The sequence below is a fragment of the Trachurus japonicus genome, chromosome 19, assembly GCF_045865225.1.
Source record: "Trachurus japonicus isolate A0001 chromosome 19, Traja_1.0".
Lineage (NCBI taxonomy): Eukaryota > Metazoa > Chordata > Actinopteri > Carangiformes > Carangidae > Trachurus > Trachurus japonicus.
In genome coordinates this window covers 1,126,457-1,146,023 of record NC_140925.1, presented here as the reverse complement: position 1 = coordinate 1,146,023, position 19,567 = coordinate 1,126,457, and the positions used below count along the sequence as shown (strand labels likewise).

The following is a 19,567-nucleotide window of genomic DNA, read 5'->3' as shown; positions in this document are numbered from 1 at the left end:
GCCATTCTTGTCATTACAATGAAAGGAACCTTAGTCAGTAGGCCTACTAAATGGGCTTTTTTAAATGTTTTATCTGAAGCAATGTTGTCTTTTCCCTTTATTTTCTCCTCAGAGTACACCAGAATGCCTTATTTATGTGTTAAAAATCACAATTTTTTTCTGGGGGAGTGCCCCCAGACCCCCCTACAGTGCTTTAGATAGATGTCAAATCAATTAAAGCCCAGCTGAGTTGGTACTAGTGGAGAAGCTCCATAATAATAATAAAATATATATATTTATATATAATTTATAATTTTATAATAATAAATTATATAATATAGTTTACATGAATTACACTGCCCCCCCCTTTTTTTTTAATAAGGTGAAAAAAATTGACCATCCTCCCTGAATTTTTTTTACAACTCGACTACTGATATATTTGCCTGTTTTACCCATGTAATTTAAGTCACGGTTTGTGTTCTGTACATTGTCTTTGTTCAATGAAAAAGTAAACAACATAAAATAAGACTTTAGACTTTTATTGTCCCTTAAGGTAAATTCTCATTATTTTCACATAACCTCTTCATTCCACCACAAGGACAAAGCAAAGTGCAGCACACATAGATATGAGTGAACACATTTACCATGAAGTAGAAAAAGAAAAAAGAGAGGATGAACTGAGAGGAAGAGGTCACGACAGTAAAGAAGCTTCACCCACAGTAAACAGGAAATAATAAAAAAAAAACAGAGTAGCTAATACTGAGAAATAGGAAGAAGAACTGAGAAACACGAGCTGGAGCATCAGTCCCCAAATGCACACACAGCACAGCGCCCCCTGCTGCACAGTTCAGTATCTTACAGCAGAGCAGAGTGACTGACAGACCCATGTTTCAGACCAAACACTGAAGTGATTGCTGTTGGAAGATACAACTTATATTAACACAAACATTCAGCTTACTTCTGCTTTAATGTAGACTTTTTTTTTTTGTTGCCTATGTGTTAATATTTATCTGTAAAGGAATTTTGTACTGTCTCTATTGTCAATTAATGAGTCATGTTTCTTGGTTGTAACTTGTATTCTTGTTAAATAAACATTTGATCACAAAAAAAAAAAAAAAAGATCTGTAAAGGATCCTCAATGATGCTATTAACGTGGGTGATCTATAAATGTCCTTAAATTATTGAAAACACCACACTGCTCATTCACCAACAATGCAGAGATGTCAGTTCTTGGGAAACGTTTGCAAAACCCATATTCCTCCACCAGGAGGCGCTGCCATTGGACCAATGCTGTCCTTACTCTCTTTTACAGAGCTCTAGTTTCAGGTAGTGGTGGTGGTTTCTGGCTGTTCCGGGTCAAAAATACTACTAGGCTGTTTTCGAAACCGCATACTACCGTACTGCCTACTACATACTGCGTTATATGTACTGTATACTGCATACTGAATGTGGGATTCAGTATGCAACTTGAGCAGACCGACGCCGTTATCATCGCAGTATGCAGTATACGAGTTTCCCAGAATGCATTTCACGGCAACCGGTAGCAGTAGCTGTAAACAGGCTAAAAGCTGTTTTATTTCTCGCTCTAGCGCTGTAATTATGTAACTTTATTAAGTTTTAATATTTTTTCATGCGAGAAAGTAACTGTTAAGACCACAAATATACGGCCAGTTTATCCAAATGACGGCTGTTTAAAAGTTTGCTCCGATGTTTTTCGGAGAAGTGAAGCTCCGCAGCGACCGGGACATCACAGAGGCAGCAGCCGGTCTGCAGAGCTGCTCGGCCGGCCAGCACTACGACGTCATTCCGGAGGAGAAAACGGTCGCTAATTAACTTACCCGCAGGTTTTTAAAGGTTTACCACCGGCTGGTTAAATTATTTTAAGGAGATAAATGTCGGTCTCATTGATGAAATCTCAATTGTGGCAGTAGCATTAGTTTGTTTGAATGTAAAGTGAAGCTTCTTGTGTGTAAGCAGCGCTGCCTCGGGGCTCTGGAGCCTAACGTTACGTACAGAAATCACCACATTTACAAAAAATAAATAAATATTTTACAATGAACCGATCAGTCTGCATTAAGTTTTATTTTATTAAACTATAGTTACGGTACACGGCTACACTACCGTCTTTGGTTACGCTCTGGTTACGGTTAGACGTCAGGGGAGCATTGCATTGTGGGATACAGTAGGCGATGTAGACTGGTCAGATGCATACTGGAGATATTTTCCGAATCAGTACGACATCCGGGAACTTTTCACATACTGCAGATTTTGCTTTTGATCGCATACTGCATACTACATACTACATTTTGGCCAAATCAGTACGTACTAGCAGTATAGTATGCGGTTTCGAATACAGCCCTAGTTTTTTTTTCTTCTTTTTTTAAACCAGTGACGTGCGGTCATGGTTGCCAGGCAACGCCGGGACTGCGCTTTGGGACGTTTTGGACGCATCAGTAATGGCGGGAAGAACTGTTGACACACAAAGAAACAGCGGCCGGGAGGTAAGCTAGCTAGCTACATCTACAACTTAGATAAATTACACGATGAATATTGTTTTCAGACGTCAGATTTATATGAGACAGAACATCCACCATGTAGAAATCTGTTGGTGTTATAAGGGACCACCACTCCTGTAGGAAGAACTGGGATTTCTAAAATACCATTAACTGCTTAAAGCCAGACACTAACAGGCAAAAACATTGTTTTTTCATGCACTGGTAAATTTGGGGATTTTGAGCTATTTTGCCTCTTGGTGTGTCTTCTTTTAGAAAAGTGGAGAGAAATGGTAGAAGATCCACATTAAGGTGGTTATTTTACTTTATTTTGGCCTCTTTCATCTGTAGATTTCTCCTAAATTCACCAAAAGTTCAAACTCCTGTGTGACAAAAAATCGTAATTTCCTTTGCATCAGCAACAAATCATAAAAGTACCATTGACAATAACAATCTATGGAATTTTAAAATACAAATCTTTAAAGGTCATTTTCTCAGAGAGAGTTTTTCCTTAGACTCTGAGCTAGAAATCTCCACTTCAGCAGCACTTACAGACACCAAACCTTCCACTTTGATCCCTTTCTATATTCTGAAGGTTTTTACAGAGGGGATTGTTGATATATCATTCACAGCCTCATTTTTACAACATTTTATCACTAAAAACATGGCAAAATTTTATTCTTTTTAGAGCTGGTGACACACAGCGCTGACCAGTCCTGACTCTGCTGCACATCTGGAAGAGCCAAAGCACATCTGTCACACTTCACACCAGTATGAGGCCCAGGAGGAGGAGGAGGAGGAGGAGGAGAAGGAGCAGGAGGAGGAGGAGGAGTTATACAAAACAGCAGCAGCAGCTGACACCACCAGGTAAGAGACACAGGTCTGTACAGCAACTCATCAACTAGTGAAACTGTCAGTGTCGTAGACAACAGTGATGAGCAGTGTGTGATTCCTGGTTTCACATGAAAAACGGAGTCAAAGGAGGAGGAGGCTACAGTAGAACTAGCTAACGTCAGCTAGTTTTTAATAGGCTACAATTACATGTTTGTCAAAGCTATTACTATTATACAATATTATTTACTACTGGTCAGGTCATATTTGACCTATTCTGACAGTTTGGCAGCAGTGTGAATTATTCTAAATGTCTTTTAATGTGATATTTGGGGACCAAAATACACCAAACTGAAAATACTTTAAAATGTTATACTTTTATTTCCAGATCATATCACAGCTATCTGTAAAATGTAGCTCCACACTACTGTTGCTTCTACAGACCACAGAACACAGCCAGGTGGATTATGGGATTTTTATTACACAACATAAAACACAGCAATGGCAATGGAAAAGTTAGCATCAGTCTGAGGACGATCACAGTGAGATCCTCTTTTCTCTGTGTAGCTCAATAAACAATAAAACACATAAATCTGTTTATAAAATAGAAAGAAAATCACTCCCTTATATTGTTATTGTACAAGCCCCCAGCCACTCCCCTCCCACACACACACTCCATGATATGACTAAATTGCTTTTAAGAACACATATTTAGCAAGAGGTAAGTGTAAAAATAGATAACATGTGGCTAATTGACAGCATTTACATTAAATTCTGGGATAGATAAACTAATGTGAGCCATTTAACTGAACAGAGGAAAAGAAATCATCTATGTAATAAAAACGTAATGAAAAGTAATATAAAAATGTACAACATATTACCTGCAACACAACATAAAACACAGCAATGGCAATGGAAAAGTTAGCATCAGTCTCAGGACGATCACAGTGAGATCCTCTTTTCTCTGTGTAGCTCAATAAACAATAAAACACCTTAATCTGTTCATATAAAATAGTAACAAAAATCACTCCCTCCGTATATATTGTTATTGTACAAGACATAAGTAACGCCCCGCCCCTCCCCTCCCACACACACACTACATGACATGACATGAAATTGCTTTTAAGAACACATATTTACCATAAGGTAAGTGTAAAAATAGTTCACATGTGGCTAATTGACAGCATTTACATTAATATGAGCCATTTAAATGAACAGGTAAAAAGAAATCATCTCACCCAGGTAAAATATGCAATAAAAATGTCAAGAAAAGTAACATAAAAATGCACAACATATTACCTGCAACACAGCATAAAACACAGCAATGGCAATGGAAAAGTTAGCATCAGTCTGAGGACGATCACAGTGAGATCATCTTTTCTCTGTGTAGCTCAATAAACAATAAAACACCCAAATCTGTTCATATAAAATAGAAACAAAAAATTAAATCCAAGTGTGATCGTACAGTGAATATTGTTATTTTACAAAATATAAACCCCCGCCCACATAATCCATTATAGGACATGAAATTGCTTTTAAGAACACATTCAACATTTACCATGAGGTAAGTAGCCTATAATAATAGTTTACATGTGGCTAACTGACAGCATTTACACTAAATTCAGAGATGGATAAACTAATGTCAGTCAATTCACTGAACAGATAAAAAGAAATCAGATCACACAGGCAAAATATGCAATCAAAACGCCATGACAAATATTATAAAAATGTACAATAAACCTGCTACACAGCAGACAACACAGCAGATCATGGGAAGGTCACAACACATGAAACGAGAATAAACATTTTAGGAAGGTTAGCTTCGTTAACAAGTCTCTCAACATTAATTTGCGGACGACAAATGGCGGTAAGTGCTCAACCCAGTTAGAGTAAATCACAATGAGAACCCTCATTCAGAAAAATCAATAATTATCCCAGACCATGCAGTACATCTCACCACATTGAGATCCTCTGTTCAGTTCCCACGCCACCCACTGTGCCAATAGATGGCGGCGTTGCACCTGTTTTGCCATAATTTAACAAGCACAAATCAACTCTCTTACACATATATGACCTGTATCTATTGAAATGGATTTCAGATCCATTGTTGAGACGGTGGTTTTAAGGAAACCTTGTCATAGTTTTTAGGGAAACTATGACAAGATGGTTCTTTACAAGCTGCACCAATGATATGAAATGGTACAGCTTCACTTCCTGTCTCCTGAGTGAGCGCGGTCGACCGTACCTCTACCTCGCGTTGTGAACGTGTGGATGGATAAGAGTTGTCAGTAGAGGTAAGTGAGCTATTATATTTTCTTATGCTTCATTAATAAATAATATGTGCACAGCTATCAGTCATATTTAGCAAATTTGCGAGCGCGGGCGTTAGTGAGCGTTAGTTGACATTACCTTCGTGACACAGATACAGTAAACTGACTAATATTAATGATCATAGATATTAATGATTTATCAGTCTGGACGGTGTTTAATGGTTGTTGTGGTCATATATTAAAGACAATATGGCTGTTATGTTTTCACGTCTTAGGTAAAAATTAAACATGATATTGGGTGATGATAGTAAATGTTTTTTCTCCATAAATGAGTGGTGTAAAACCTCAATCCCCTCTCCCTGCTCTCTTATACATCAAATAACGATTAATTACCCATTTACTGAGTTCCGATATACATTTATATATTGTAATTAGATCTGCTGTTTACAATTCAGACTTTTATTATGAGAGAATTCTTATCATACTATGAAGACATGATAAACAGCACATGAGTTGATATGGAGAGCAGAGGACACAAAAGAGCCACACAAACAAGCTTTAGAGGAGAGACTATGGAGGGCATCATAGGAAATGTACTGGAGAGGTGGGCGGTCGACTTCCACATTCATTATTGTGTTGTATGTTTATGTCTTTATATATGTATATTTTTAGATAGTGAAGCATGAAGCAACTCGGCTGCTGTTAGTAATGGCTAAATACAACTATTTACATATAGTCAGGAATCACCAAGTGAACTTGTGTGTGACAGACGGTTCACACAGATTTCCTCTCTGCTCTGCCTCAGATTCACAAAGTGAAGATGATGGTCCAAAATCCAGGTGTTTGCTCTTCACTCATCTTTGGCTGAGATTAAATGATGAAGGAAAAAATGATTCATAACTTTGCCTTTGAAAGCATCATCACTGTACTTTCAGTCTCTAAACCAATAAGTCAGTGTTGTTTCACCAAGAGATACTGTGCTGCATATACCTGTTGATCACATGAGACTGAGAGGAGAGATGAAACCACAGAGGATTTCCTCCTGCTGGATCTCAGTGAAACTCTAAAGGGAACATCTGAGGGACTATGCTGGATCTCAGTGAAACTCTAAAGGGAACATCTGAGGGACGATGCTGGATCTCAGTGAAACTCTAAAGGGAACATCTGAGGGACGATGCTGGATCTCAGTGAAACTCTAAAGGGAACATCTGAGGGACGATGCTGGATCGTTGACTGAGCTGATGGACAGGTGTGTGGCAGCTGACAAGTCTGGATGTTAGACGAGTTCCTCCTCTGCAGCCTGGACTCCTTCTTCTTCAGCTGGCCCTCCGTCAGCTGTGGAAACACCCAGGTTGAAAGACTGCAGCTCTATGGCCTCCTGTTGGACTGGACTCTGCCCCCTGGTGGCCTGGAGAGATGTGGCAGCACACAGACACGAGACTTCAGTTCAACATACAGGAGCTGAGAGCTTCATGTCAGACAGAGCTCAGGTCAACAAAGGTGAGTCTGGTACCTTAAAGGAGCTGTACGTAAGACTGTGGCCAAAACTGTTGCTGCAACGCGTTGTTTCCAGATACCCACACACTAACCTCTGCCCTGCTCCAGCTTTGTGGCTATGGTACCCCGAGATTCACTCAGACGGTCTCTACAGTCTCTACAGTAAAGATGAACATGCCTCTCTATAGCTAATATGTTAGACTGCATTAGTTACTACCTGCAGTGAGAAACATCTACATCTGTTATCATAGGACAGGATCGGAATTTATTTATTTAAACACACACCACACCACATATTGGGTGGTTTTATGATTACTTACCATACATTTCTTACATCCAGCTCCTTTCAGGCTGAGACAGATGACAGCGATCAGCAGCAGCAGCAGACCGAGTGGCAGGACGACCAGTCTGATGATATGACCTGTTGGATCTGGTGGATCTGATGAGACACATTCAGTCATCACGTTAGATCACATGACATGAGTACAACAGCTTCATTAAACAAACCTCAACATGTTTGAGTCAGTTCTTAGAGAATAAGGTCGTCTGATCGTCTCTGTGCTCTGACGGTGTTGGACAGACACAACAGGTGGACAGAGTCAGTCTGAAAGGATGAACTGAAGCTTCTTGTCTCCTTCCAGCCTGTGTCTGGTTGAAATGTCTCAGGTGAGTGTTAATCACCGTCTTTACAGGCAGTTTACCAAACATGATGAAGCTGAATCATCCTGCTGACGTCTGACTCATCATGTAAAACCCAGTTTCTCACCATCATGGTGCTCATGTACCTTCACTGGATCCTCTCCTGTCGTGGACTTTTCACTACAGCAACATGGACGGATGAAGAGACAATGGGCCCCTGAGCACAGACAGGTGAAATGTGCTTCAACTCACCTGAGACGGTGAGGGACAGTCGACGGCTCTCAGAGGAGAAGTCATGAGAGAAAACGTAGAGGTGATAAACACAGCTGTAGTTTCCTTGGTGGGCGGGCTCTGCAGCAGGAAACAGGAAGGAGGCGGAGTGATTGACAGCTGGCTGGGTGTAGTTGTCCGTTGTGTTGGAGGAGGTGAAGGTGAGCTGGAAGGAGCCTCCTGGGTACTGTGGCTGGATGGAGCAGCTGATGGTGAAGTTGGAGCCCATCAACACACCTGAATAACCCTGCTGCTGGGCCTGGGAGACCCCGTACATGGAGGACACAGAGATGATTGGCTGGACCAGCAGGTCTGCAAACAGAGAGATGATTGGCTGATTGTTAACAGTCAGTTTCTACAAGGACTCTGATCCAAGACAAAATTGATATTAATTATTCTGTATTACAACTGGTACGCAGGTACGCATGCACGGCAAATATGAGGGAATGCGGACCAACACGTGTGTCACCACGCGCTTTCGCGTACCTGACATTAGCTAAAAAAAAATAAAAATAAAAAACCTGCGCTCTCCAGCTGTCTGACCTGCAGCAGTCCTAGTTGCCAATGGAGGATCCAGATGCGGATCGGCACAATAATAATCATAATTTTAAAGAGCACCTTTTAAGGTTACAAAGGTCTTATCAATAAATACAATTGAAATACATAATACAATTACGGAAGCCAAGACCGGCCACATCCATAATAGTTTTTTTTCTTACCGTTTTCTTGTGATAACGACATATTATTTCATGATCTCAATATAACAAATACTGTTTTCTGGTGATAACGAATTAATTTATTTCATTATCTCATAACAAAGACCGTTTTCTCATGATAACTAATTAATTTATGGTAGAATGTGTTGACATGATTGCCTAGCAAAGGGTTCACTAGATGCAATGTGTACTGTTCAGCTCGAGCATGGGGCAGTTAACTTCAGTACACTCTACTGGCTGGTGTGATTATTGTTCACACCAGCTGTCAACAATAACATACCACTAAGTTACACTTAAAGGCCCTTTCACACCGGAGACGTATTTTTCGTGGGAATAATTCGCGCATCAATATTTTTTTTCGAACCCCGGTTTTCATCACGGGTCCTTTCACACCGACCGCGAATGTGTCGCGGCGAAAAAGCGACATCATTTTTTCTCGTCGTGCGGTCGATTTTTCCGAGCTTTCGCCCCGCGAATAAACGCATCAACCAATCATGTGGCGTGAAAAGGAGGTACGTCACAGCCCTCACGTCAGAACACAGACAGCTGTTTCCCATAACAGACGGTGGCTGCACAGTCTCGGGCCGCCACAGTCTCTCACAGGAAAAAAGTTTTTTTTTTTTAGCGTTTCACCGTCTTTGCTCTCATCTCTGCCAGTCAGCCCCTCCACCTGCCGACTCTCTGGCGTGCGGTCGCACCGCAAGTACACACACGGACACACACACACACGGGCGCATGGCCACGTGCTTGGCCGCTAATGTAAACAATAAATAACCTGTGTCTCGGAGGAGAGAGGAGGAGGAGGAGGAGGAGGAGGAGGAGGAGGGTGGTAAGTGGAAAGAGGAGAGGAGGAGGAGAAATAGCAATAGAGTGTACTGTCAGGACAGTGATCAGATATTGATCAGAGATCAGACAGTGAGCTGCTGTGTTGAGTAAAGTTGGTAACCCGACAACAGTGGCATAACGTAGTGAATACGTGAGGGATAATTAACAGATTAAAGACATGACGTGGAGGCGAGGAACCAGCCGTCGCAAAGCGAAACTTTGGAATCTAATTGTCACATCTGTCGCATATTTGTGTCGCCGCCGGTGTGAATGGTTTTGATGCGAAATATTTGGCCGCGAATATTTCGCAATTTCGTGTCGTTTATTCGTTACGTCCGCGGTGTGAAAGGGCCTTAACGATGCCCTGCCCTGGGGTTGTGACGCTGTCAACCCCAGTCTCCCTGAAACTGCCAGTTTGCGTCTGCCGTTGGTTCACAGCAATTAGAAGGCAGAAAAACTCAGACATGCAGTTTTGCACTTCCTTTTCTGCTGATACGTCCTCTAACATCAGAAAAATGCCACAGGAACATGTGAAAAGCACAAAAAACACAGAGGAAGGGGTCTTTAAGGCTTTAAAAACGAGCAGTAAAATCTTAAAATCAATTCTGAAACTCACAGGTAACCGGTGTGATGTGGTCGCTTCTCTTACAAGGGGGATGCAGTGCGGGGAGGGGGTTCAGTGGAGACGACTGACTGTCACTGTAGATTAATAGAAATATTACTCACTGATGGACTTACCTGAACAGGTGATCTCCATGGTGAAGGAAGAGGAACCTGGTGATGAACAGTCCCTCAGGGTAACTCCAGACTGAACACAGTCAGTGTAGATCCACCACACAGACTTCTCTGAGGACTCCTCTCTTCTTGTTGTTGAAACAGCAAAGCCACAGTCCAGATCTCTACAGGCTACAGATGCTTCCTTCAGGTTCCAGTTGTTCATGAGGCCGCCGGAGTCCACTGGTCTCCACTCTCCTTGTTTCATCTGCAATTGACCTGCACAGCGACTGGCTCCTCCCACCAACCTGACCGGCTCTGAACACAGAGAAGAGAGTGAAGAGTAAAAGAAGTGAGTTTGATTCAAACAGAAATGAAGCAAATCCAAACTGTAGCTCCACTTGTACCTGAGCAGGTGAGTCCAACAGCTTTGCCAGGTGAGCAGCTGGTTCTAGTTGAGCCTGAGCTTCTACAGTCCAGGAGAGCTGACTCGTTGCCTCCACACTGGAACTCTTTGGTCCACATTGGAGCCTCCACTGCTCCATAGAGCGCCCCCTGGAGGACTGAAGGAGCCCCACAGCCAAGCTCCCTACAGACCACCTCTGCATCCTGCTGGTCAAAGTCATCTTCACACACTGAGGACCACCACTGGTTAGACTGGTTGGACTTGACCTCCAGTCTGCCTGAACACAGACTGGTCCCATTCACCAGCCTGACAGAGTCTGCAGAGAGAGACACAACATTTAAACTTTGATCCTGACCTTTATTTACTGTCATATCAACTTTAAAGTCATCAGCATGTGTCCAGAAATGAGTTCCTTCTCTGTCCCCAACACAACCATTAAAGAAACTCACAGTCCAGCTCTTGAGTCAAAGACTCGAGTCAACCAACGGTCTGGACTTCAACATGAATGAATGAATGAATGAAAATGTGTTTATTTCAGTCAGGTCATTCAAAATGTTCACAGAAACAACTGTAATGGGAAATTTTGGTGTAACCCATTATACAAGGGTTGTATAATCATGTTATACAAGTGAACTTCCTTTCACTTTGTGGAAAGTGGTACTCAGCTAATACTTTCCTGATACCTGTATGAAATACACCAGACACAAATCACTGAATCTACACAGAGCAGGTTAAAGGTCAGACCGGTGCTCTGTGTTAATTTACAAGGGGAGTTGTGTCCTGGCGGTGAAGCCAGGCACAGCTATCAGTGCCATATATTTTGTCTGTTGTTCAAATGTGTTTTGGGAACTATAAAGATAGCGCCCGGGTGAGCCTCTTCAGCTCACTCACTCACTGACTGTACACCTGTGTGGTTGTGTGTGATTCCATTCATGAATGCCTTTTATTAAAACTCAAGAAAGACAGCTGAAGTGTCCAGTTATCCTTTTTTAAATACTTTGGTGAAGGAACAACATTTTTTGCCACCACACAACTTTAAAGGGCATTTCCAGTCGTAATCAATGTCTATCTCAGATATCAGGTCACCTATGATCAGTTCATTTTATACCATCCATGCTCCCAACTGCAGCGTGTGGACGTTTATATTCTATCATTTTTTCAATGTTCTTTAAAGCAGAACTATGCAAGTCGGCCGGAAATAGCTCGCTCCTTCGTTGGTTTCTCTTTTTTTTCCCTCTCCGGAGCTCCCCCACAGTTCTGGGAGGCACATGTCACTGTCGTAAAAAAAAAAAAAAAAACTCGCCGCCACCACCTCCTCCACCCCCTCCCTACACGTGCTTGTGTTTACTGCTGAAGGTAGAGAGCGGTGTTTGCTAAGCCCTGCTAACACGGAGCTAATGCTGACACGGAGCTAACGCTAACACGGAGCTAACGCTAACAGGGAGCTCACGCTAATACGGAGCTAACGCTAATACGGCCACACACAGACAAAGACACAGACATATACACACATGAATAAAGGTTCCAAAACGCGAAGGCGTGTGTGTGTCATGATGTATTACATTATCTTATAAAAGATCCATGGTGTCCGTGTTAGCATTAGCTCCGTGTTAGCCACAAGCCGAACTTCTAAACATTTCATGTTTCCATGGTTTCCTCCGACTTTCCGAACTCAAACCAATCACGATTCATGACATGCATGACGTCATCTGCGTTCTTATCTCGTACTGCCGTAAGGCAGTTTCTCGCGATAGTTCTATCCATTGATGAGATTTGGGACACCGAGACGGAGGACTGATCTTGCAAGTGCGGTTTTCAGCCAGTGGGGGGTGTGGGCGCATTGGCCTGGACCCCATTCACCTCATAATAGGTCACTCAACCATCACAGTGTCTCTGAGCCACAATAATTACAGCCAAAATCCTGCATAGTTCTGCTTTAATGGACTCTGAGACCTGGTATCTGAGGTAAACATTGATTACGACTGGAAATGCCCTTTAACATCATCAGTCAAGCAACCTTGTTAGTCCACTTTAAAGGAGCATTAACGCAAATACAGCAGTAATAGCATAAAATAAGCTGAAATATGCAAAAGATAGGTCGGGGGGAGCCATAACTAAATTTACAAAGAAAATAGCCAACAGTGTAGTGTTGTGATATTTACCCCAAAATCATATATTGCTATAATGTTTGGGATATTGACATTTGCCTTAGACATATGATAAGCTCGTGACAATCAGTTTAATTATGAAGCATCTAATCAACTTTTATATATATAATTGGTGTAATTACTGTGTTTTGCTCTTACAGCCCAGAGAAGTTACTACGGGGGGTGCGCCATCTTGTTACAGAAAACCTGCATGTTTTTTCTCCTCATGTCCTACACTAGAGAACTTGTTCTTTTCATCACCAAACGAGGCTGCTCTCTCTCTGACAGCTGATCTCTAAATACCATAAAGCATAACATGTATGGAGGAGAGACGCCCACTTGTTTATATCTGATATGCTCCGCCACTGGCTCCATCTAGTGGCCGCATTAAGAATTTGGATTTGCGTTAATGCTCCTTTAATCGACAGGAGTATCTAAAGAGTCATGTGATGTGATTTGCTGCCACAGATGAAATAAATTCATGAGGAGTCTCTGACGTCTTTACAGCAGAAATAAACCAGAGAGAAATCTGTCAAACTCTAAAGAATGAGATCTGTCAGAGACGATGAGCTCAAAGAGACTGAAGTGTTAAAACTGTTGATGTTAAAGAAAATAATGATGGAGGAACGACAGTGAGAGAGTAAGATGACTCACTACAGTGAAGGCTTCCTATAGGACATAGAGCTTTCTTCATTATTTAACATACATGTGACCAGGGAGCTGCCTACACCTGTACATGCAGGAAGACCATGGTCTCTGTGTGTGTGTGTGTGTGTGTGTGTGTGTGTGTGTGTGTGTGTGTGTGTGTGTGTGTGTGTGTGTGTGTGTGTGTGTGTGTGTGTGTGTGTGTGTGTGTGTGTGTGTGTGTGTGAGTGAGAGAGAGAGAGATGTTATATGATGTAACACGTTTAGATATTAAATGTCTTGTTTTCAGACCTTCACTCACTTAAATACAAAAATAACATGTTACTAAACATTTCTGCCTCCACAACAAAGGAAGGAAGAAACTAAACCTGACTGTCACTGATGATGTCACTGATGGACTTACCTGAACAGGTGATCTCCACGGTGAAGGGTAATGGTAATGATGATAATGATGATGATGGTGATGATGAACAGTCCCTCAGGGTAGATCCAGACTGAACACAGTCAGTGTCGATCCACCACATAGACCTCTCTGAGGACTCCTCTCTTCTTCTTGTTGAAACAGCAGAGCCACAGTCCAGCTCTCTACAGGCTACTGATGCTGCCTTCAGGTTCCAGTAGAAGTCGTCCACTGGTGTCCACTCCCCTTGTTTCAGCTGCAGTTCACCTGCACAGCGACCGGCTCCTCCCACCAACCTGACAGGCTCTGAACACAGAGAAGAGAGTGAAGAGTCAAAGAAGTGAGTTTGATTCAAACAGAAATGAAGCAAATCCAAACTGTAGCTTCACTTGTACCTGAGCAGGTGAGTCCAACAGCTTTGCCAGGTGAGCAGCTGGTTCTAGTTGAGCCTGAACTTCTACAGTCCAGGAGAGCTGACTCGTTGCCTCCACACTGGAACTCTTTGGTCCACATTGGAGCCTCCACTGCTCCATAGAGCGCCCCCTGGAGGACTGAAGGAGCCCCACAGCCAAGCTCCCTACAGACCACCTCTGCATCCTGCTGGTCAAAGTCATCTTCACACACTGAGGACCACCACTGGTCAGACTGGTTGGACTTGACCTCCAGTCTGCCTGAACACAGACTGGTCCCATTCACCAGCCTGACAGAGTCTGCAGAGACAGACACAACATTTAAACTTTGATCCTGACCTTTATTTACTGTCATATCAACTTTAAAGTCATCAGCATGTGTCCAGAAATGAGTTCCTTCTCTGTCCCCAACACAACCATTAAAGAAACTCACAGTCCAGCTCATGAGTCAAAGACTCGAGTCAACCAACGGTCTTGACTTCAACATGAATGAATGAATGAATGAAAATGTGTTTATTTCAGTCAGGTCATTCAAAATTTTCACAGAAACAACTTTAAAGGGCATATCCAGTCGTAATCAATGTCTATCTCAGATATCAGGTCACCTATGATCAGTTCATTTTATACCATCCATGCTCCCAACTGCAGCGTGTGGACGTTTATATTCTATCATTTTTTCAATGTTCATTAATGGACTCCGGAGTAATTTTAAACTTGTTCTGTGGTCGCAAGTAACGTCTTTTTTGTTTAACAATTAAATTAAATTAAAATTCAGACTTGCCGTGGCTTCTGCATTGTTCCTTTCTGGGTCAGAGAACACAACAGTAGAGGGACTCTGAGGTGTTTGTCCTCTGACCCAGAAAGGAACAATGCGGAAGCTGCGGTAAGTTCGAATTTTGATTAAATTTAATTGTAAAGCTAATTTTTTAATTGAAATGATGGTCAAAATGACGTTACTTGTGACCACAGAACAATTTTAAAATCAGTCCAGAGTCCATTAATGAACACTGAAAAAATGATCCTTGAACAGAAACGAATATAAACGTCCACACGCTGCAGTTGGGAGCATGGATGGTATGAAATGAACTGAGCATAGGAGACCTGATATCTGAGGTAAACATTGATTACGACTGGAAATGCCCTTTAACATCATCAGTCAAGCAACCTTGTTAGTCCACTTTAAAGGAGCATTAACGCAAATACAGCAGTAATAGCATAAAATAAGCTGAAATATGTAAAAGATAGGTCGGGGGGAGCCATAACTAAATTTACAAAGAAAATAGCCAAAAGTGTAGTGTTGTGATATTATTTATGTGATATGTATGGAGGAGAGACGCCCACTTGTTTATATCTGATATGCTCCGCCACTGGCTCCATCTAGTGGCCGAATTAAGAATTTGGATTTGCGTTAATGCTCCTTTAATCGACAGGAGTATCTAAAGAGTCATGTGATGTGATTTGCCGCCACAGATGAAATAAATTCATGAGGAGTCTCTGACGTCTTTACAGCAGAAATCTGTCAAACTCTAAAGAATGAGATCTGTCAGAGATGATGAGCTCAAAGAGACTGAAGTGTTAAAACTGTTGATGTTAAAGAAAATAATGATGGAGGAACGACAGTGAGAGAGTAAGATGACTCACTACAGTGAAGGACATAGAGCTTTCTTCATTATTTCACATACATGTGATCAGGGAGCTGCCTACACCTGTACATGCAGGAAGACCATGGTCTCTGTGTGTGTGTGTGTGTGTGTGTGAGAGAGAGAGAGAGAGAGATGTTATATGATGTAACATGTTTAGATATTAAATGTCTTGTTTTCAGACCTTCACTGACTTAAATACAAAAATAACATGTTACTGAACATTTCTGCCTCCACAACAAAAGAAGGAAGACACTAAACCTGACTGTCACTGATGATGTCACTGATAGACTTACCTGAACAGGTGATCTCGGTGAAGGAAGAGGAATATAATGATGATATACACTCCCTCAGGGTAGATCCAGACAGAACACAGCCAGTGTCGATCCACCACACAGACCTCTCTGAGGACTCCTTTCTTGTTCTTGTTGAAACAGCGAAGCCACAGTCCAGATCTCTACAGGCTACAGATGATGCCTTCAGGTTCCAGTTGAGGCTGTCCACTGGTCTCCACTCTCCTCGTTTCACCTGCAGTTCACCTGCACAGCGACTGGCTCCTCCCACCAACCTGACAAACTCTGAACACAGAGAAGAGAGTGAAGAGTAAAATAAGTGAGTTTGATTAAAACAGGAATGAAGCAAATCCAAACTGTAGCTTCACTTGTACCTGAGCAGGTAAAGATTAATTACTTTGGCTCCATCTTGTGGTAGCATGAAGAATGACACTGATATAAAAACATGAGAATAAAACCTTGTTGTACTGATGGAACAAACCCTTCAATCTGCGGGAGATGTTAATAAAGTAAATGGAGCTTCATTAGTGGTTGTTCCTCTTCCTACTCTCAAATTCACTCTATAACAATACCTTCAGTAACCTTGTAAACTATCCTCATTGCAATAATTCTACTTTTTTACTTTTTCACTCTGTAAACTCATTTTAAATGTAAAGGAGATGATCTGTGACCAGGAAGGTGAAGGACCATCAGCTGATGACCAATGGGGACAGTGAAATTATTTCAGTGTTGAGACATAGACACCACCCTCATCCATCCACCAGCACCTTCATGTGTCCTCATCCTCTCTGTTTACCTGTGGAGCTGTGGCTTCCTTCAGCCCAGAGTCCTGAGGAGAAAACCAGAAAGGAAACATCAGTGAGATCTGTGAAGACAGCGACGTCACTAAGAAGCAGAAACAGTCGCACCATCATACAGGTCAGGAACAATGAAATGAATCCCCAACTAGGGCCGGGACTTAAACGCATTAATTACGATTAATTAATTACACAAAAATTAACGCGTTAAAAACATTAACGCATTTAATCACACTTATTCAAAAAAAAAAAAATATATATATATATATATATTTTTTATATATATATTTTTTTTTTCTCACGTGTGTCTACGTGCGGTGCGCCCGCACGCGAGAGAGGCGGCAGTTTGAGAGGCTGACTGGCAGAGATGAGAGCTGGTGAAACGCTAGCATGGTTATTTAAAACACCATCTCTGATCTCTGCCTGCACATAGATACACAGACACGGGCGCACGCTAAATGCGCTATATAGCGCTAACTGCTCAGCTGCAGCGCTATATCTATGACCTGTCACTGTCACAGGTGCAGCTCATCTCATTATGATAGGACTTCACCCTCAGAGCTCTGTCTTCAGACTGTCCTGACCTGTCCCTGAACATCACACAGGGACAACATGGAGCTGCCTGTGTGATTGGTTACTGAGTTTTATTAATGTTTACATCAGGCTGAGTTCAACAAATCAGTTTATGCTACTGTGATTTAAGTAGCCTAGTTAAATACTACAGTAATCATCATAGTGTAGTGGAAAGACCATTTAATCTGTATGTATCAAATATCCATTAATGAATTAATCGATGAATTAATGAATTAATCGATATTTGATACATATTGATATAATTTGCATCCCTAGTCTGTTGGTCTTGGTTTAGTACCACCTTGAATGCTTAAGCTTATGTATTCAGTCATTCAATGGTATACTAAAATCCATGTGAAAAAACGCTTCTCACTGTTCTCAGGTCAAATATTTGTATGCGATTAAAATGCGATTAATTGCGATTAATTAATTACAAAGCCTCTAATTAATTCGATTAATTTTTTTAATCGAGTCCCGGCCCTATCCCCAACACATCATTTGTTCAGCCTGACAGCTGAGTACCATCAGCTCCACGCTGCTTCATGTAAACAGTAACGTTACCTGCCCAGACATTCAGCTCACTGTTTGATGCTCTGTGTATTAGCACCTACCCTACGAAGGAGTATTAGGGCCAGCCAAAAAAAAAAAAAAAATCCAGCGCAAGGGAAAAAAAGGAAGCAAAAAAAAAAAAAACGGCACAAGAAAAAAACAAAAACAGCAGAGGCTTGACCACGTACCACAACAAAGCGACAAGCGACTGTCGGCTCCATGACAGCAGCAGAGTGACAGACAGGCTGCCAAACTCTGCAGCGCCATAAAAGTGAACAATAAAGCCGATTAACTTTGACTCAATGCCGGAGTATGACGGTACAGTAGGCCTACTTCAGAATCGGCACACGAATCACTTCCGTGTCCAACCCCTGCTGCTAACGTACAGCAATCAGCAATGCATGTTCTTTATTGCTGTCCCCCATATCTATGGCTGCCCCCCCCCCCCAAAAAAAAAACAAACACACACACACAATCATTTATAAGTTACATAGAGACGTTACATGAGCTAACGTTTAGCGTGACTAAATGTGACTGCAGACACCTCCGTGACTAGACCACCGCTGGTCTCTGCCTCCTGTAGTATTTACAAATAAAAATACTATACAGGATACTACAGGATAGGCCAACTCCTCTCCTCCTCTCCTGTAGTATTTGTAGTATTTAATACTGCTACAAGAGCCTGTCTGTCACTCTGCTGCTGTCATGGAGCAGTCAGTCGCTTGTCGCTTTGTTGTGGTACGTGGTCAAGCCTGCAGTTTTTTTGTTTTTTTTTGCCTGGCTTTTTTTTTTTCTTGCGCCGGATTTTTTTTTTTTTTTTTGGCTGGCCCTAATACTCCTTCGTACCTACCCTAACTCTAACAAACCTCAGCAATAATATCTCTGACAACTACGTTACTGCTAAAACATTCACTTTTACACACACACACACACACACACACACACACACACACACACACACACACACACACACACACACACAGACATTCTGAATACACTTTTGCAGATTCATGTACACACACTCACAAATGTCAGTACACATTTACAGATTGTTTGACACATTTTCAAATCTAATTACGCACACACAGACTTTAAGATAAGCATTTGCAAATAATAAAGTAACAGTAATTCCTCCATCCATGTCCCTCAGTCCTACCTGAGCTCCACAGCAGCAGCAGCAGCAGGTGATCCATGTCCATGTAGACGTCTGTCTTCGTCTCTGTCTCCTCTCTGACTGCTGGACTTGTCCTCTGCTCCTCTGTTAACCTCAGGTTTTATCTCTTCATCATCTACGTGTGGTGTGTACATCCTATTGACTGGCATGACTTGTTATTTCCTGAATGACAGTTTCACAGAAACACATCTGTGGCTTTATCATGACACCATCTCAACTCAATGTATATATAGTTCACCTGCTGCATATATGTATGTATGTATGAGGATTTTAACCCAAAGAAATCCAGATGTAAATGGA

At 41.8% G+C, this 19,567-nt stretch overlaps 1 protein-coding gene across 1 annotated transcript; it reads right to left on the bottom strand.

Annotated features, from left to right (window-relative positions):
- Window positions 1-6,848: 6,848 nt before the first annotated feature.
- LOC146967087 (scavenger receptor cysteine-rich type 1 protein M130-like) lies at window positions 6,849-19,292 on the bottom strand. The gene is made up of 10 exons (XM_085762165.1): window positions 19,250-19,292; window positions 16,971-17,003; window positions 16,178-16,420; window positions 14,221-14,541; window positions 13,835-14,137; window positions 10,635-10,955; window positions 10,258-10,551; window positions 7,961-8,290; window positions 7,390-7,499; window positions 6,849-6,980 (listed from the first exon to the last, which is right to left on the bottom strand). Exons 1-10 carry the CDS (start codon window positions 19,290-19,292, stop codon window positions 6,849-6,851), a joined length of 2,130 nt encoding a protein of 709 aa, XP_085618291.1.
- Window positions 19,293-19,567: the final 275 nt, after the last annotated feature.

What these genes read in the sequence shown, in the direction of transcription:
- LOC146967087 (XM_085762165.1), bottom strand. Translation starts at nt 19,292, where the DNA reads ATGGACATGGATCACCTGCTGCTGCTGCTGCTGTGGAGCTCAG. An exon ending in CACCGAGATCACCTGTTCAG is followed by an intron (nt 14,542 to 16,177) that starts GTAAGTCTATCA and finishes CTGTCTCTGCAG; the next exon opens with ACTCTGTCAGGCTGGTGAAT. An exon ending in ACTCACCTGCTCAGGTACAA is followed by an intron (nt 14,138 to 14,220) that starts GTGAAGCTACAG and finishes CTCTGTGTTCAG; the next exon opens with AGCCTGTCAGGTTGGTGGGA.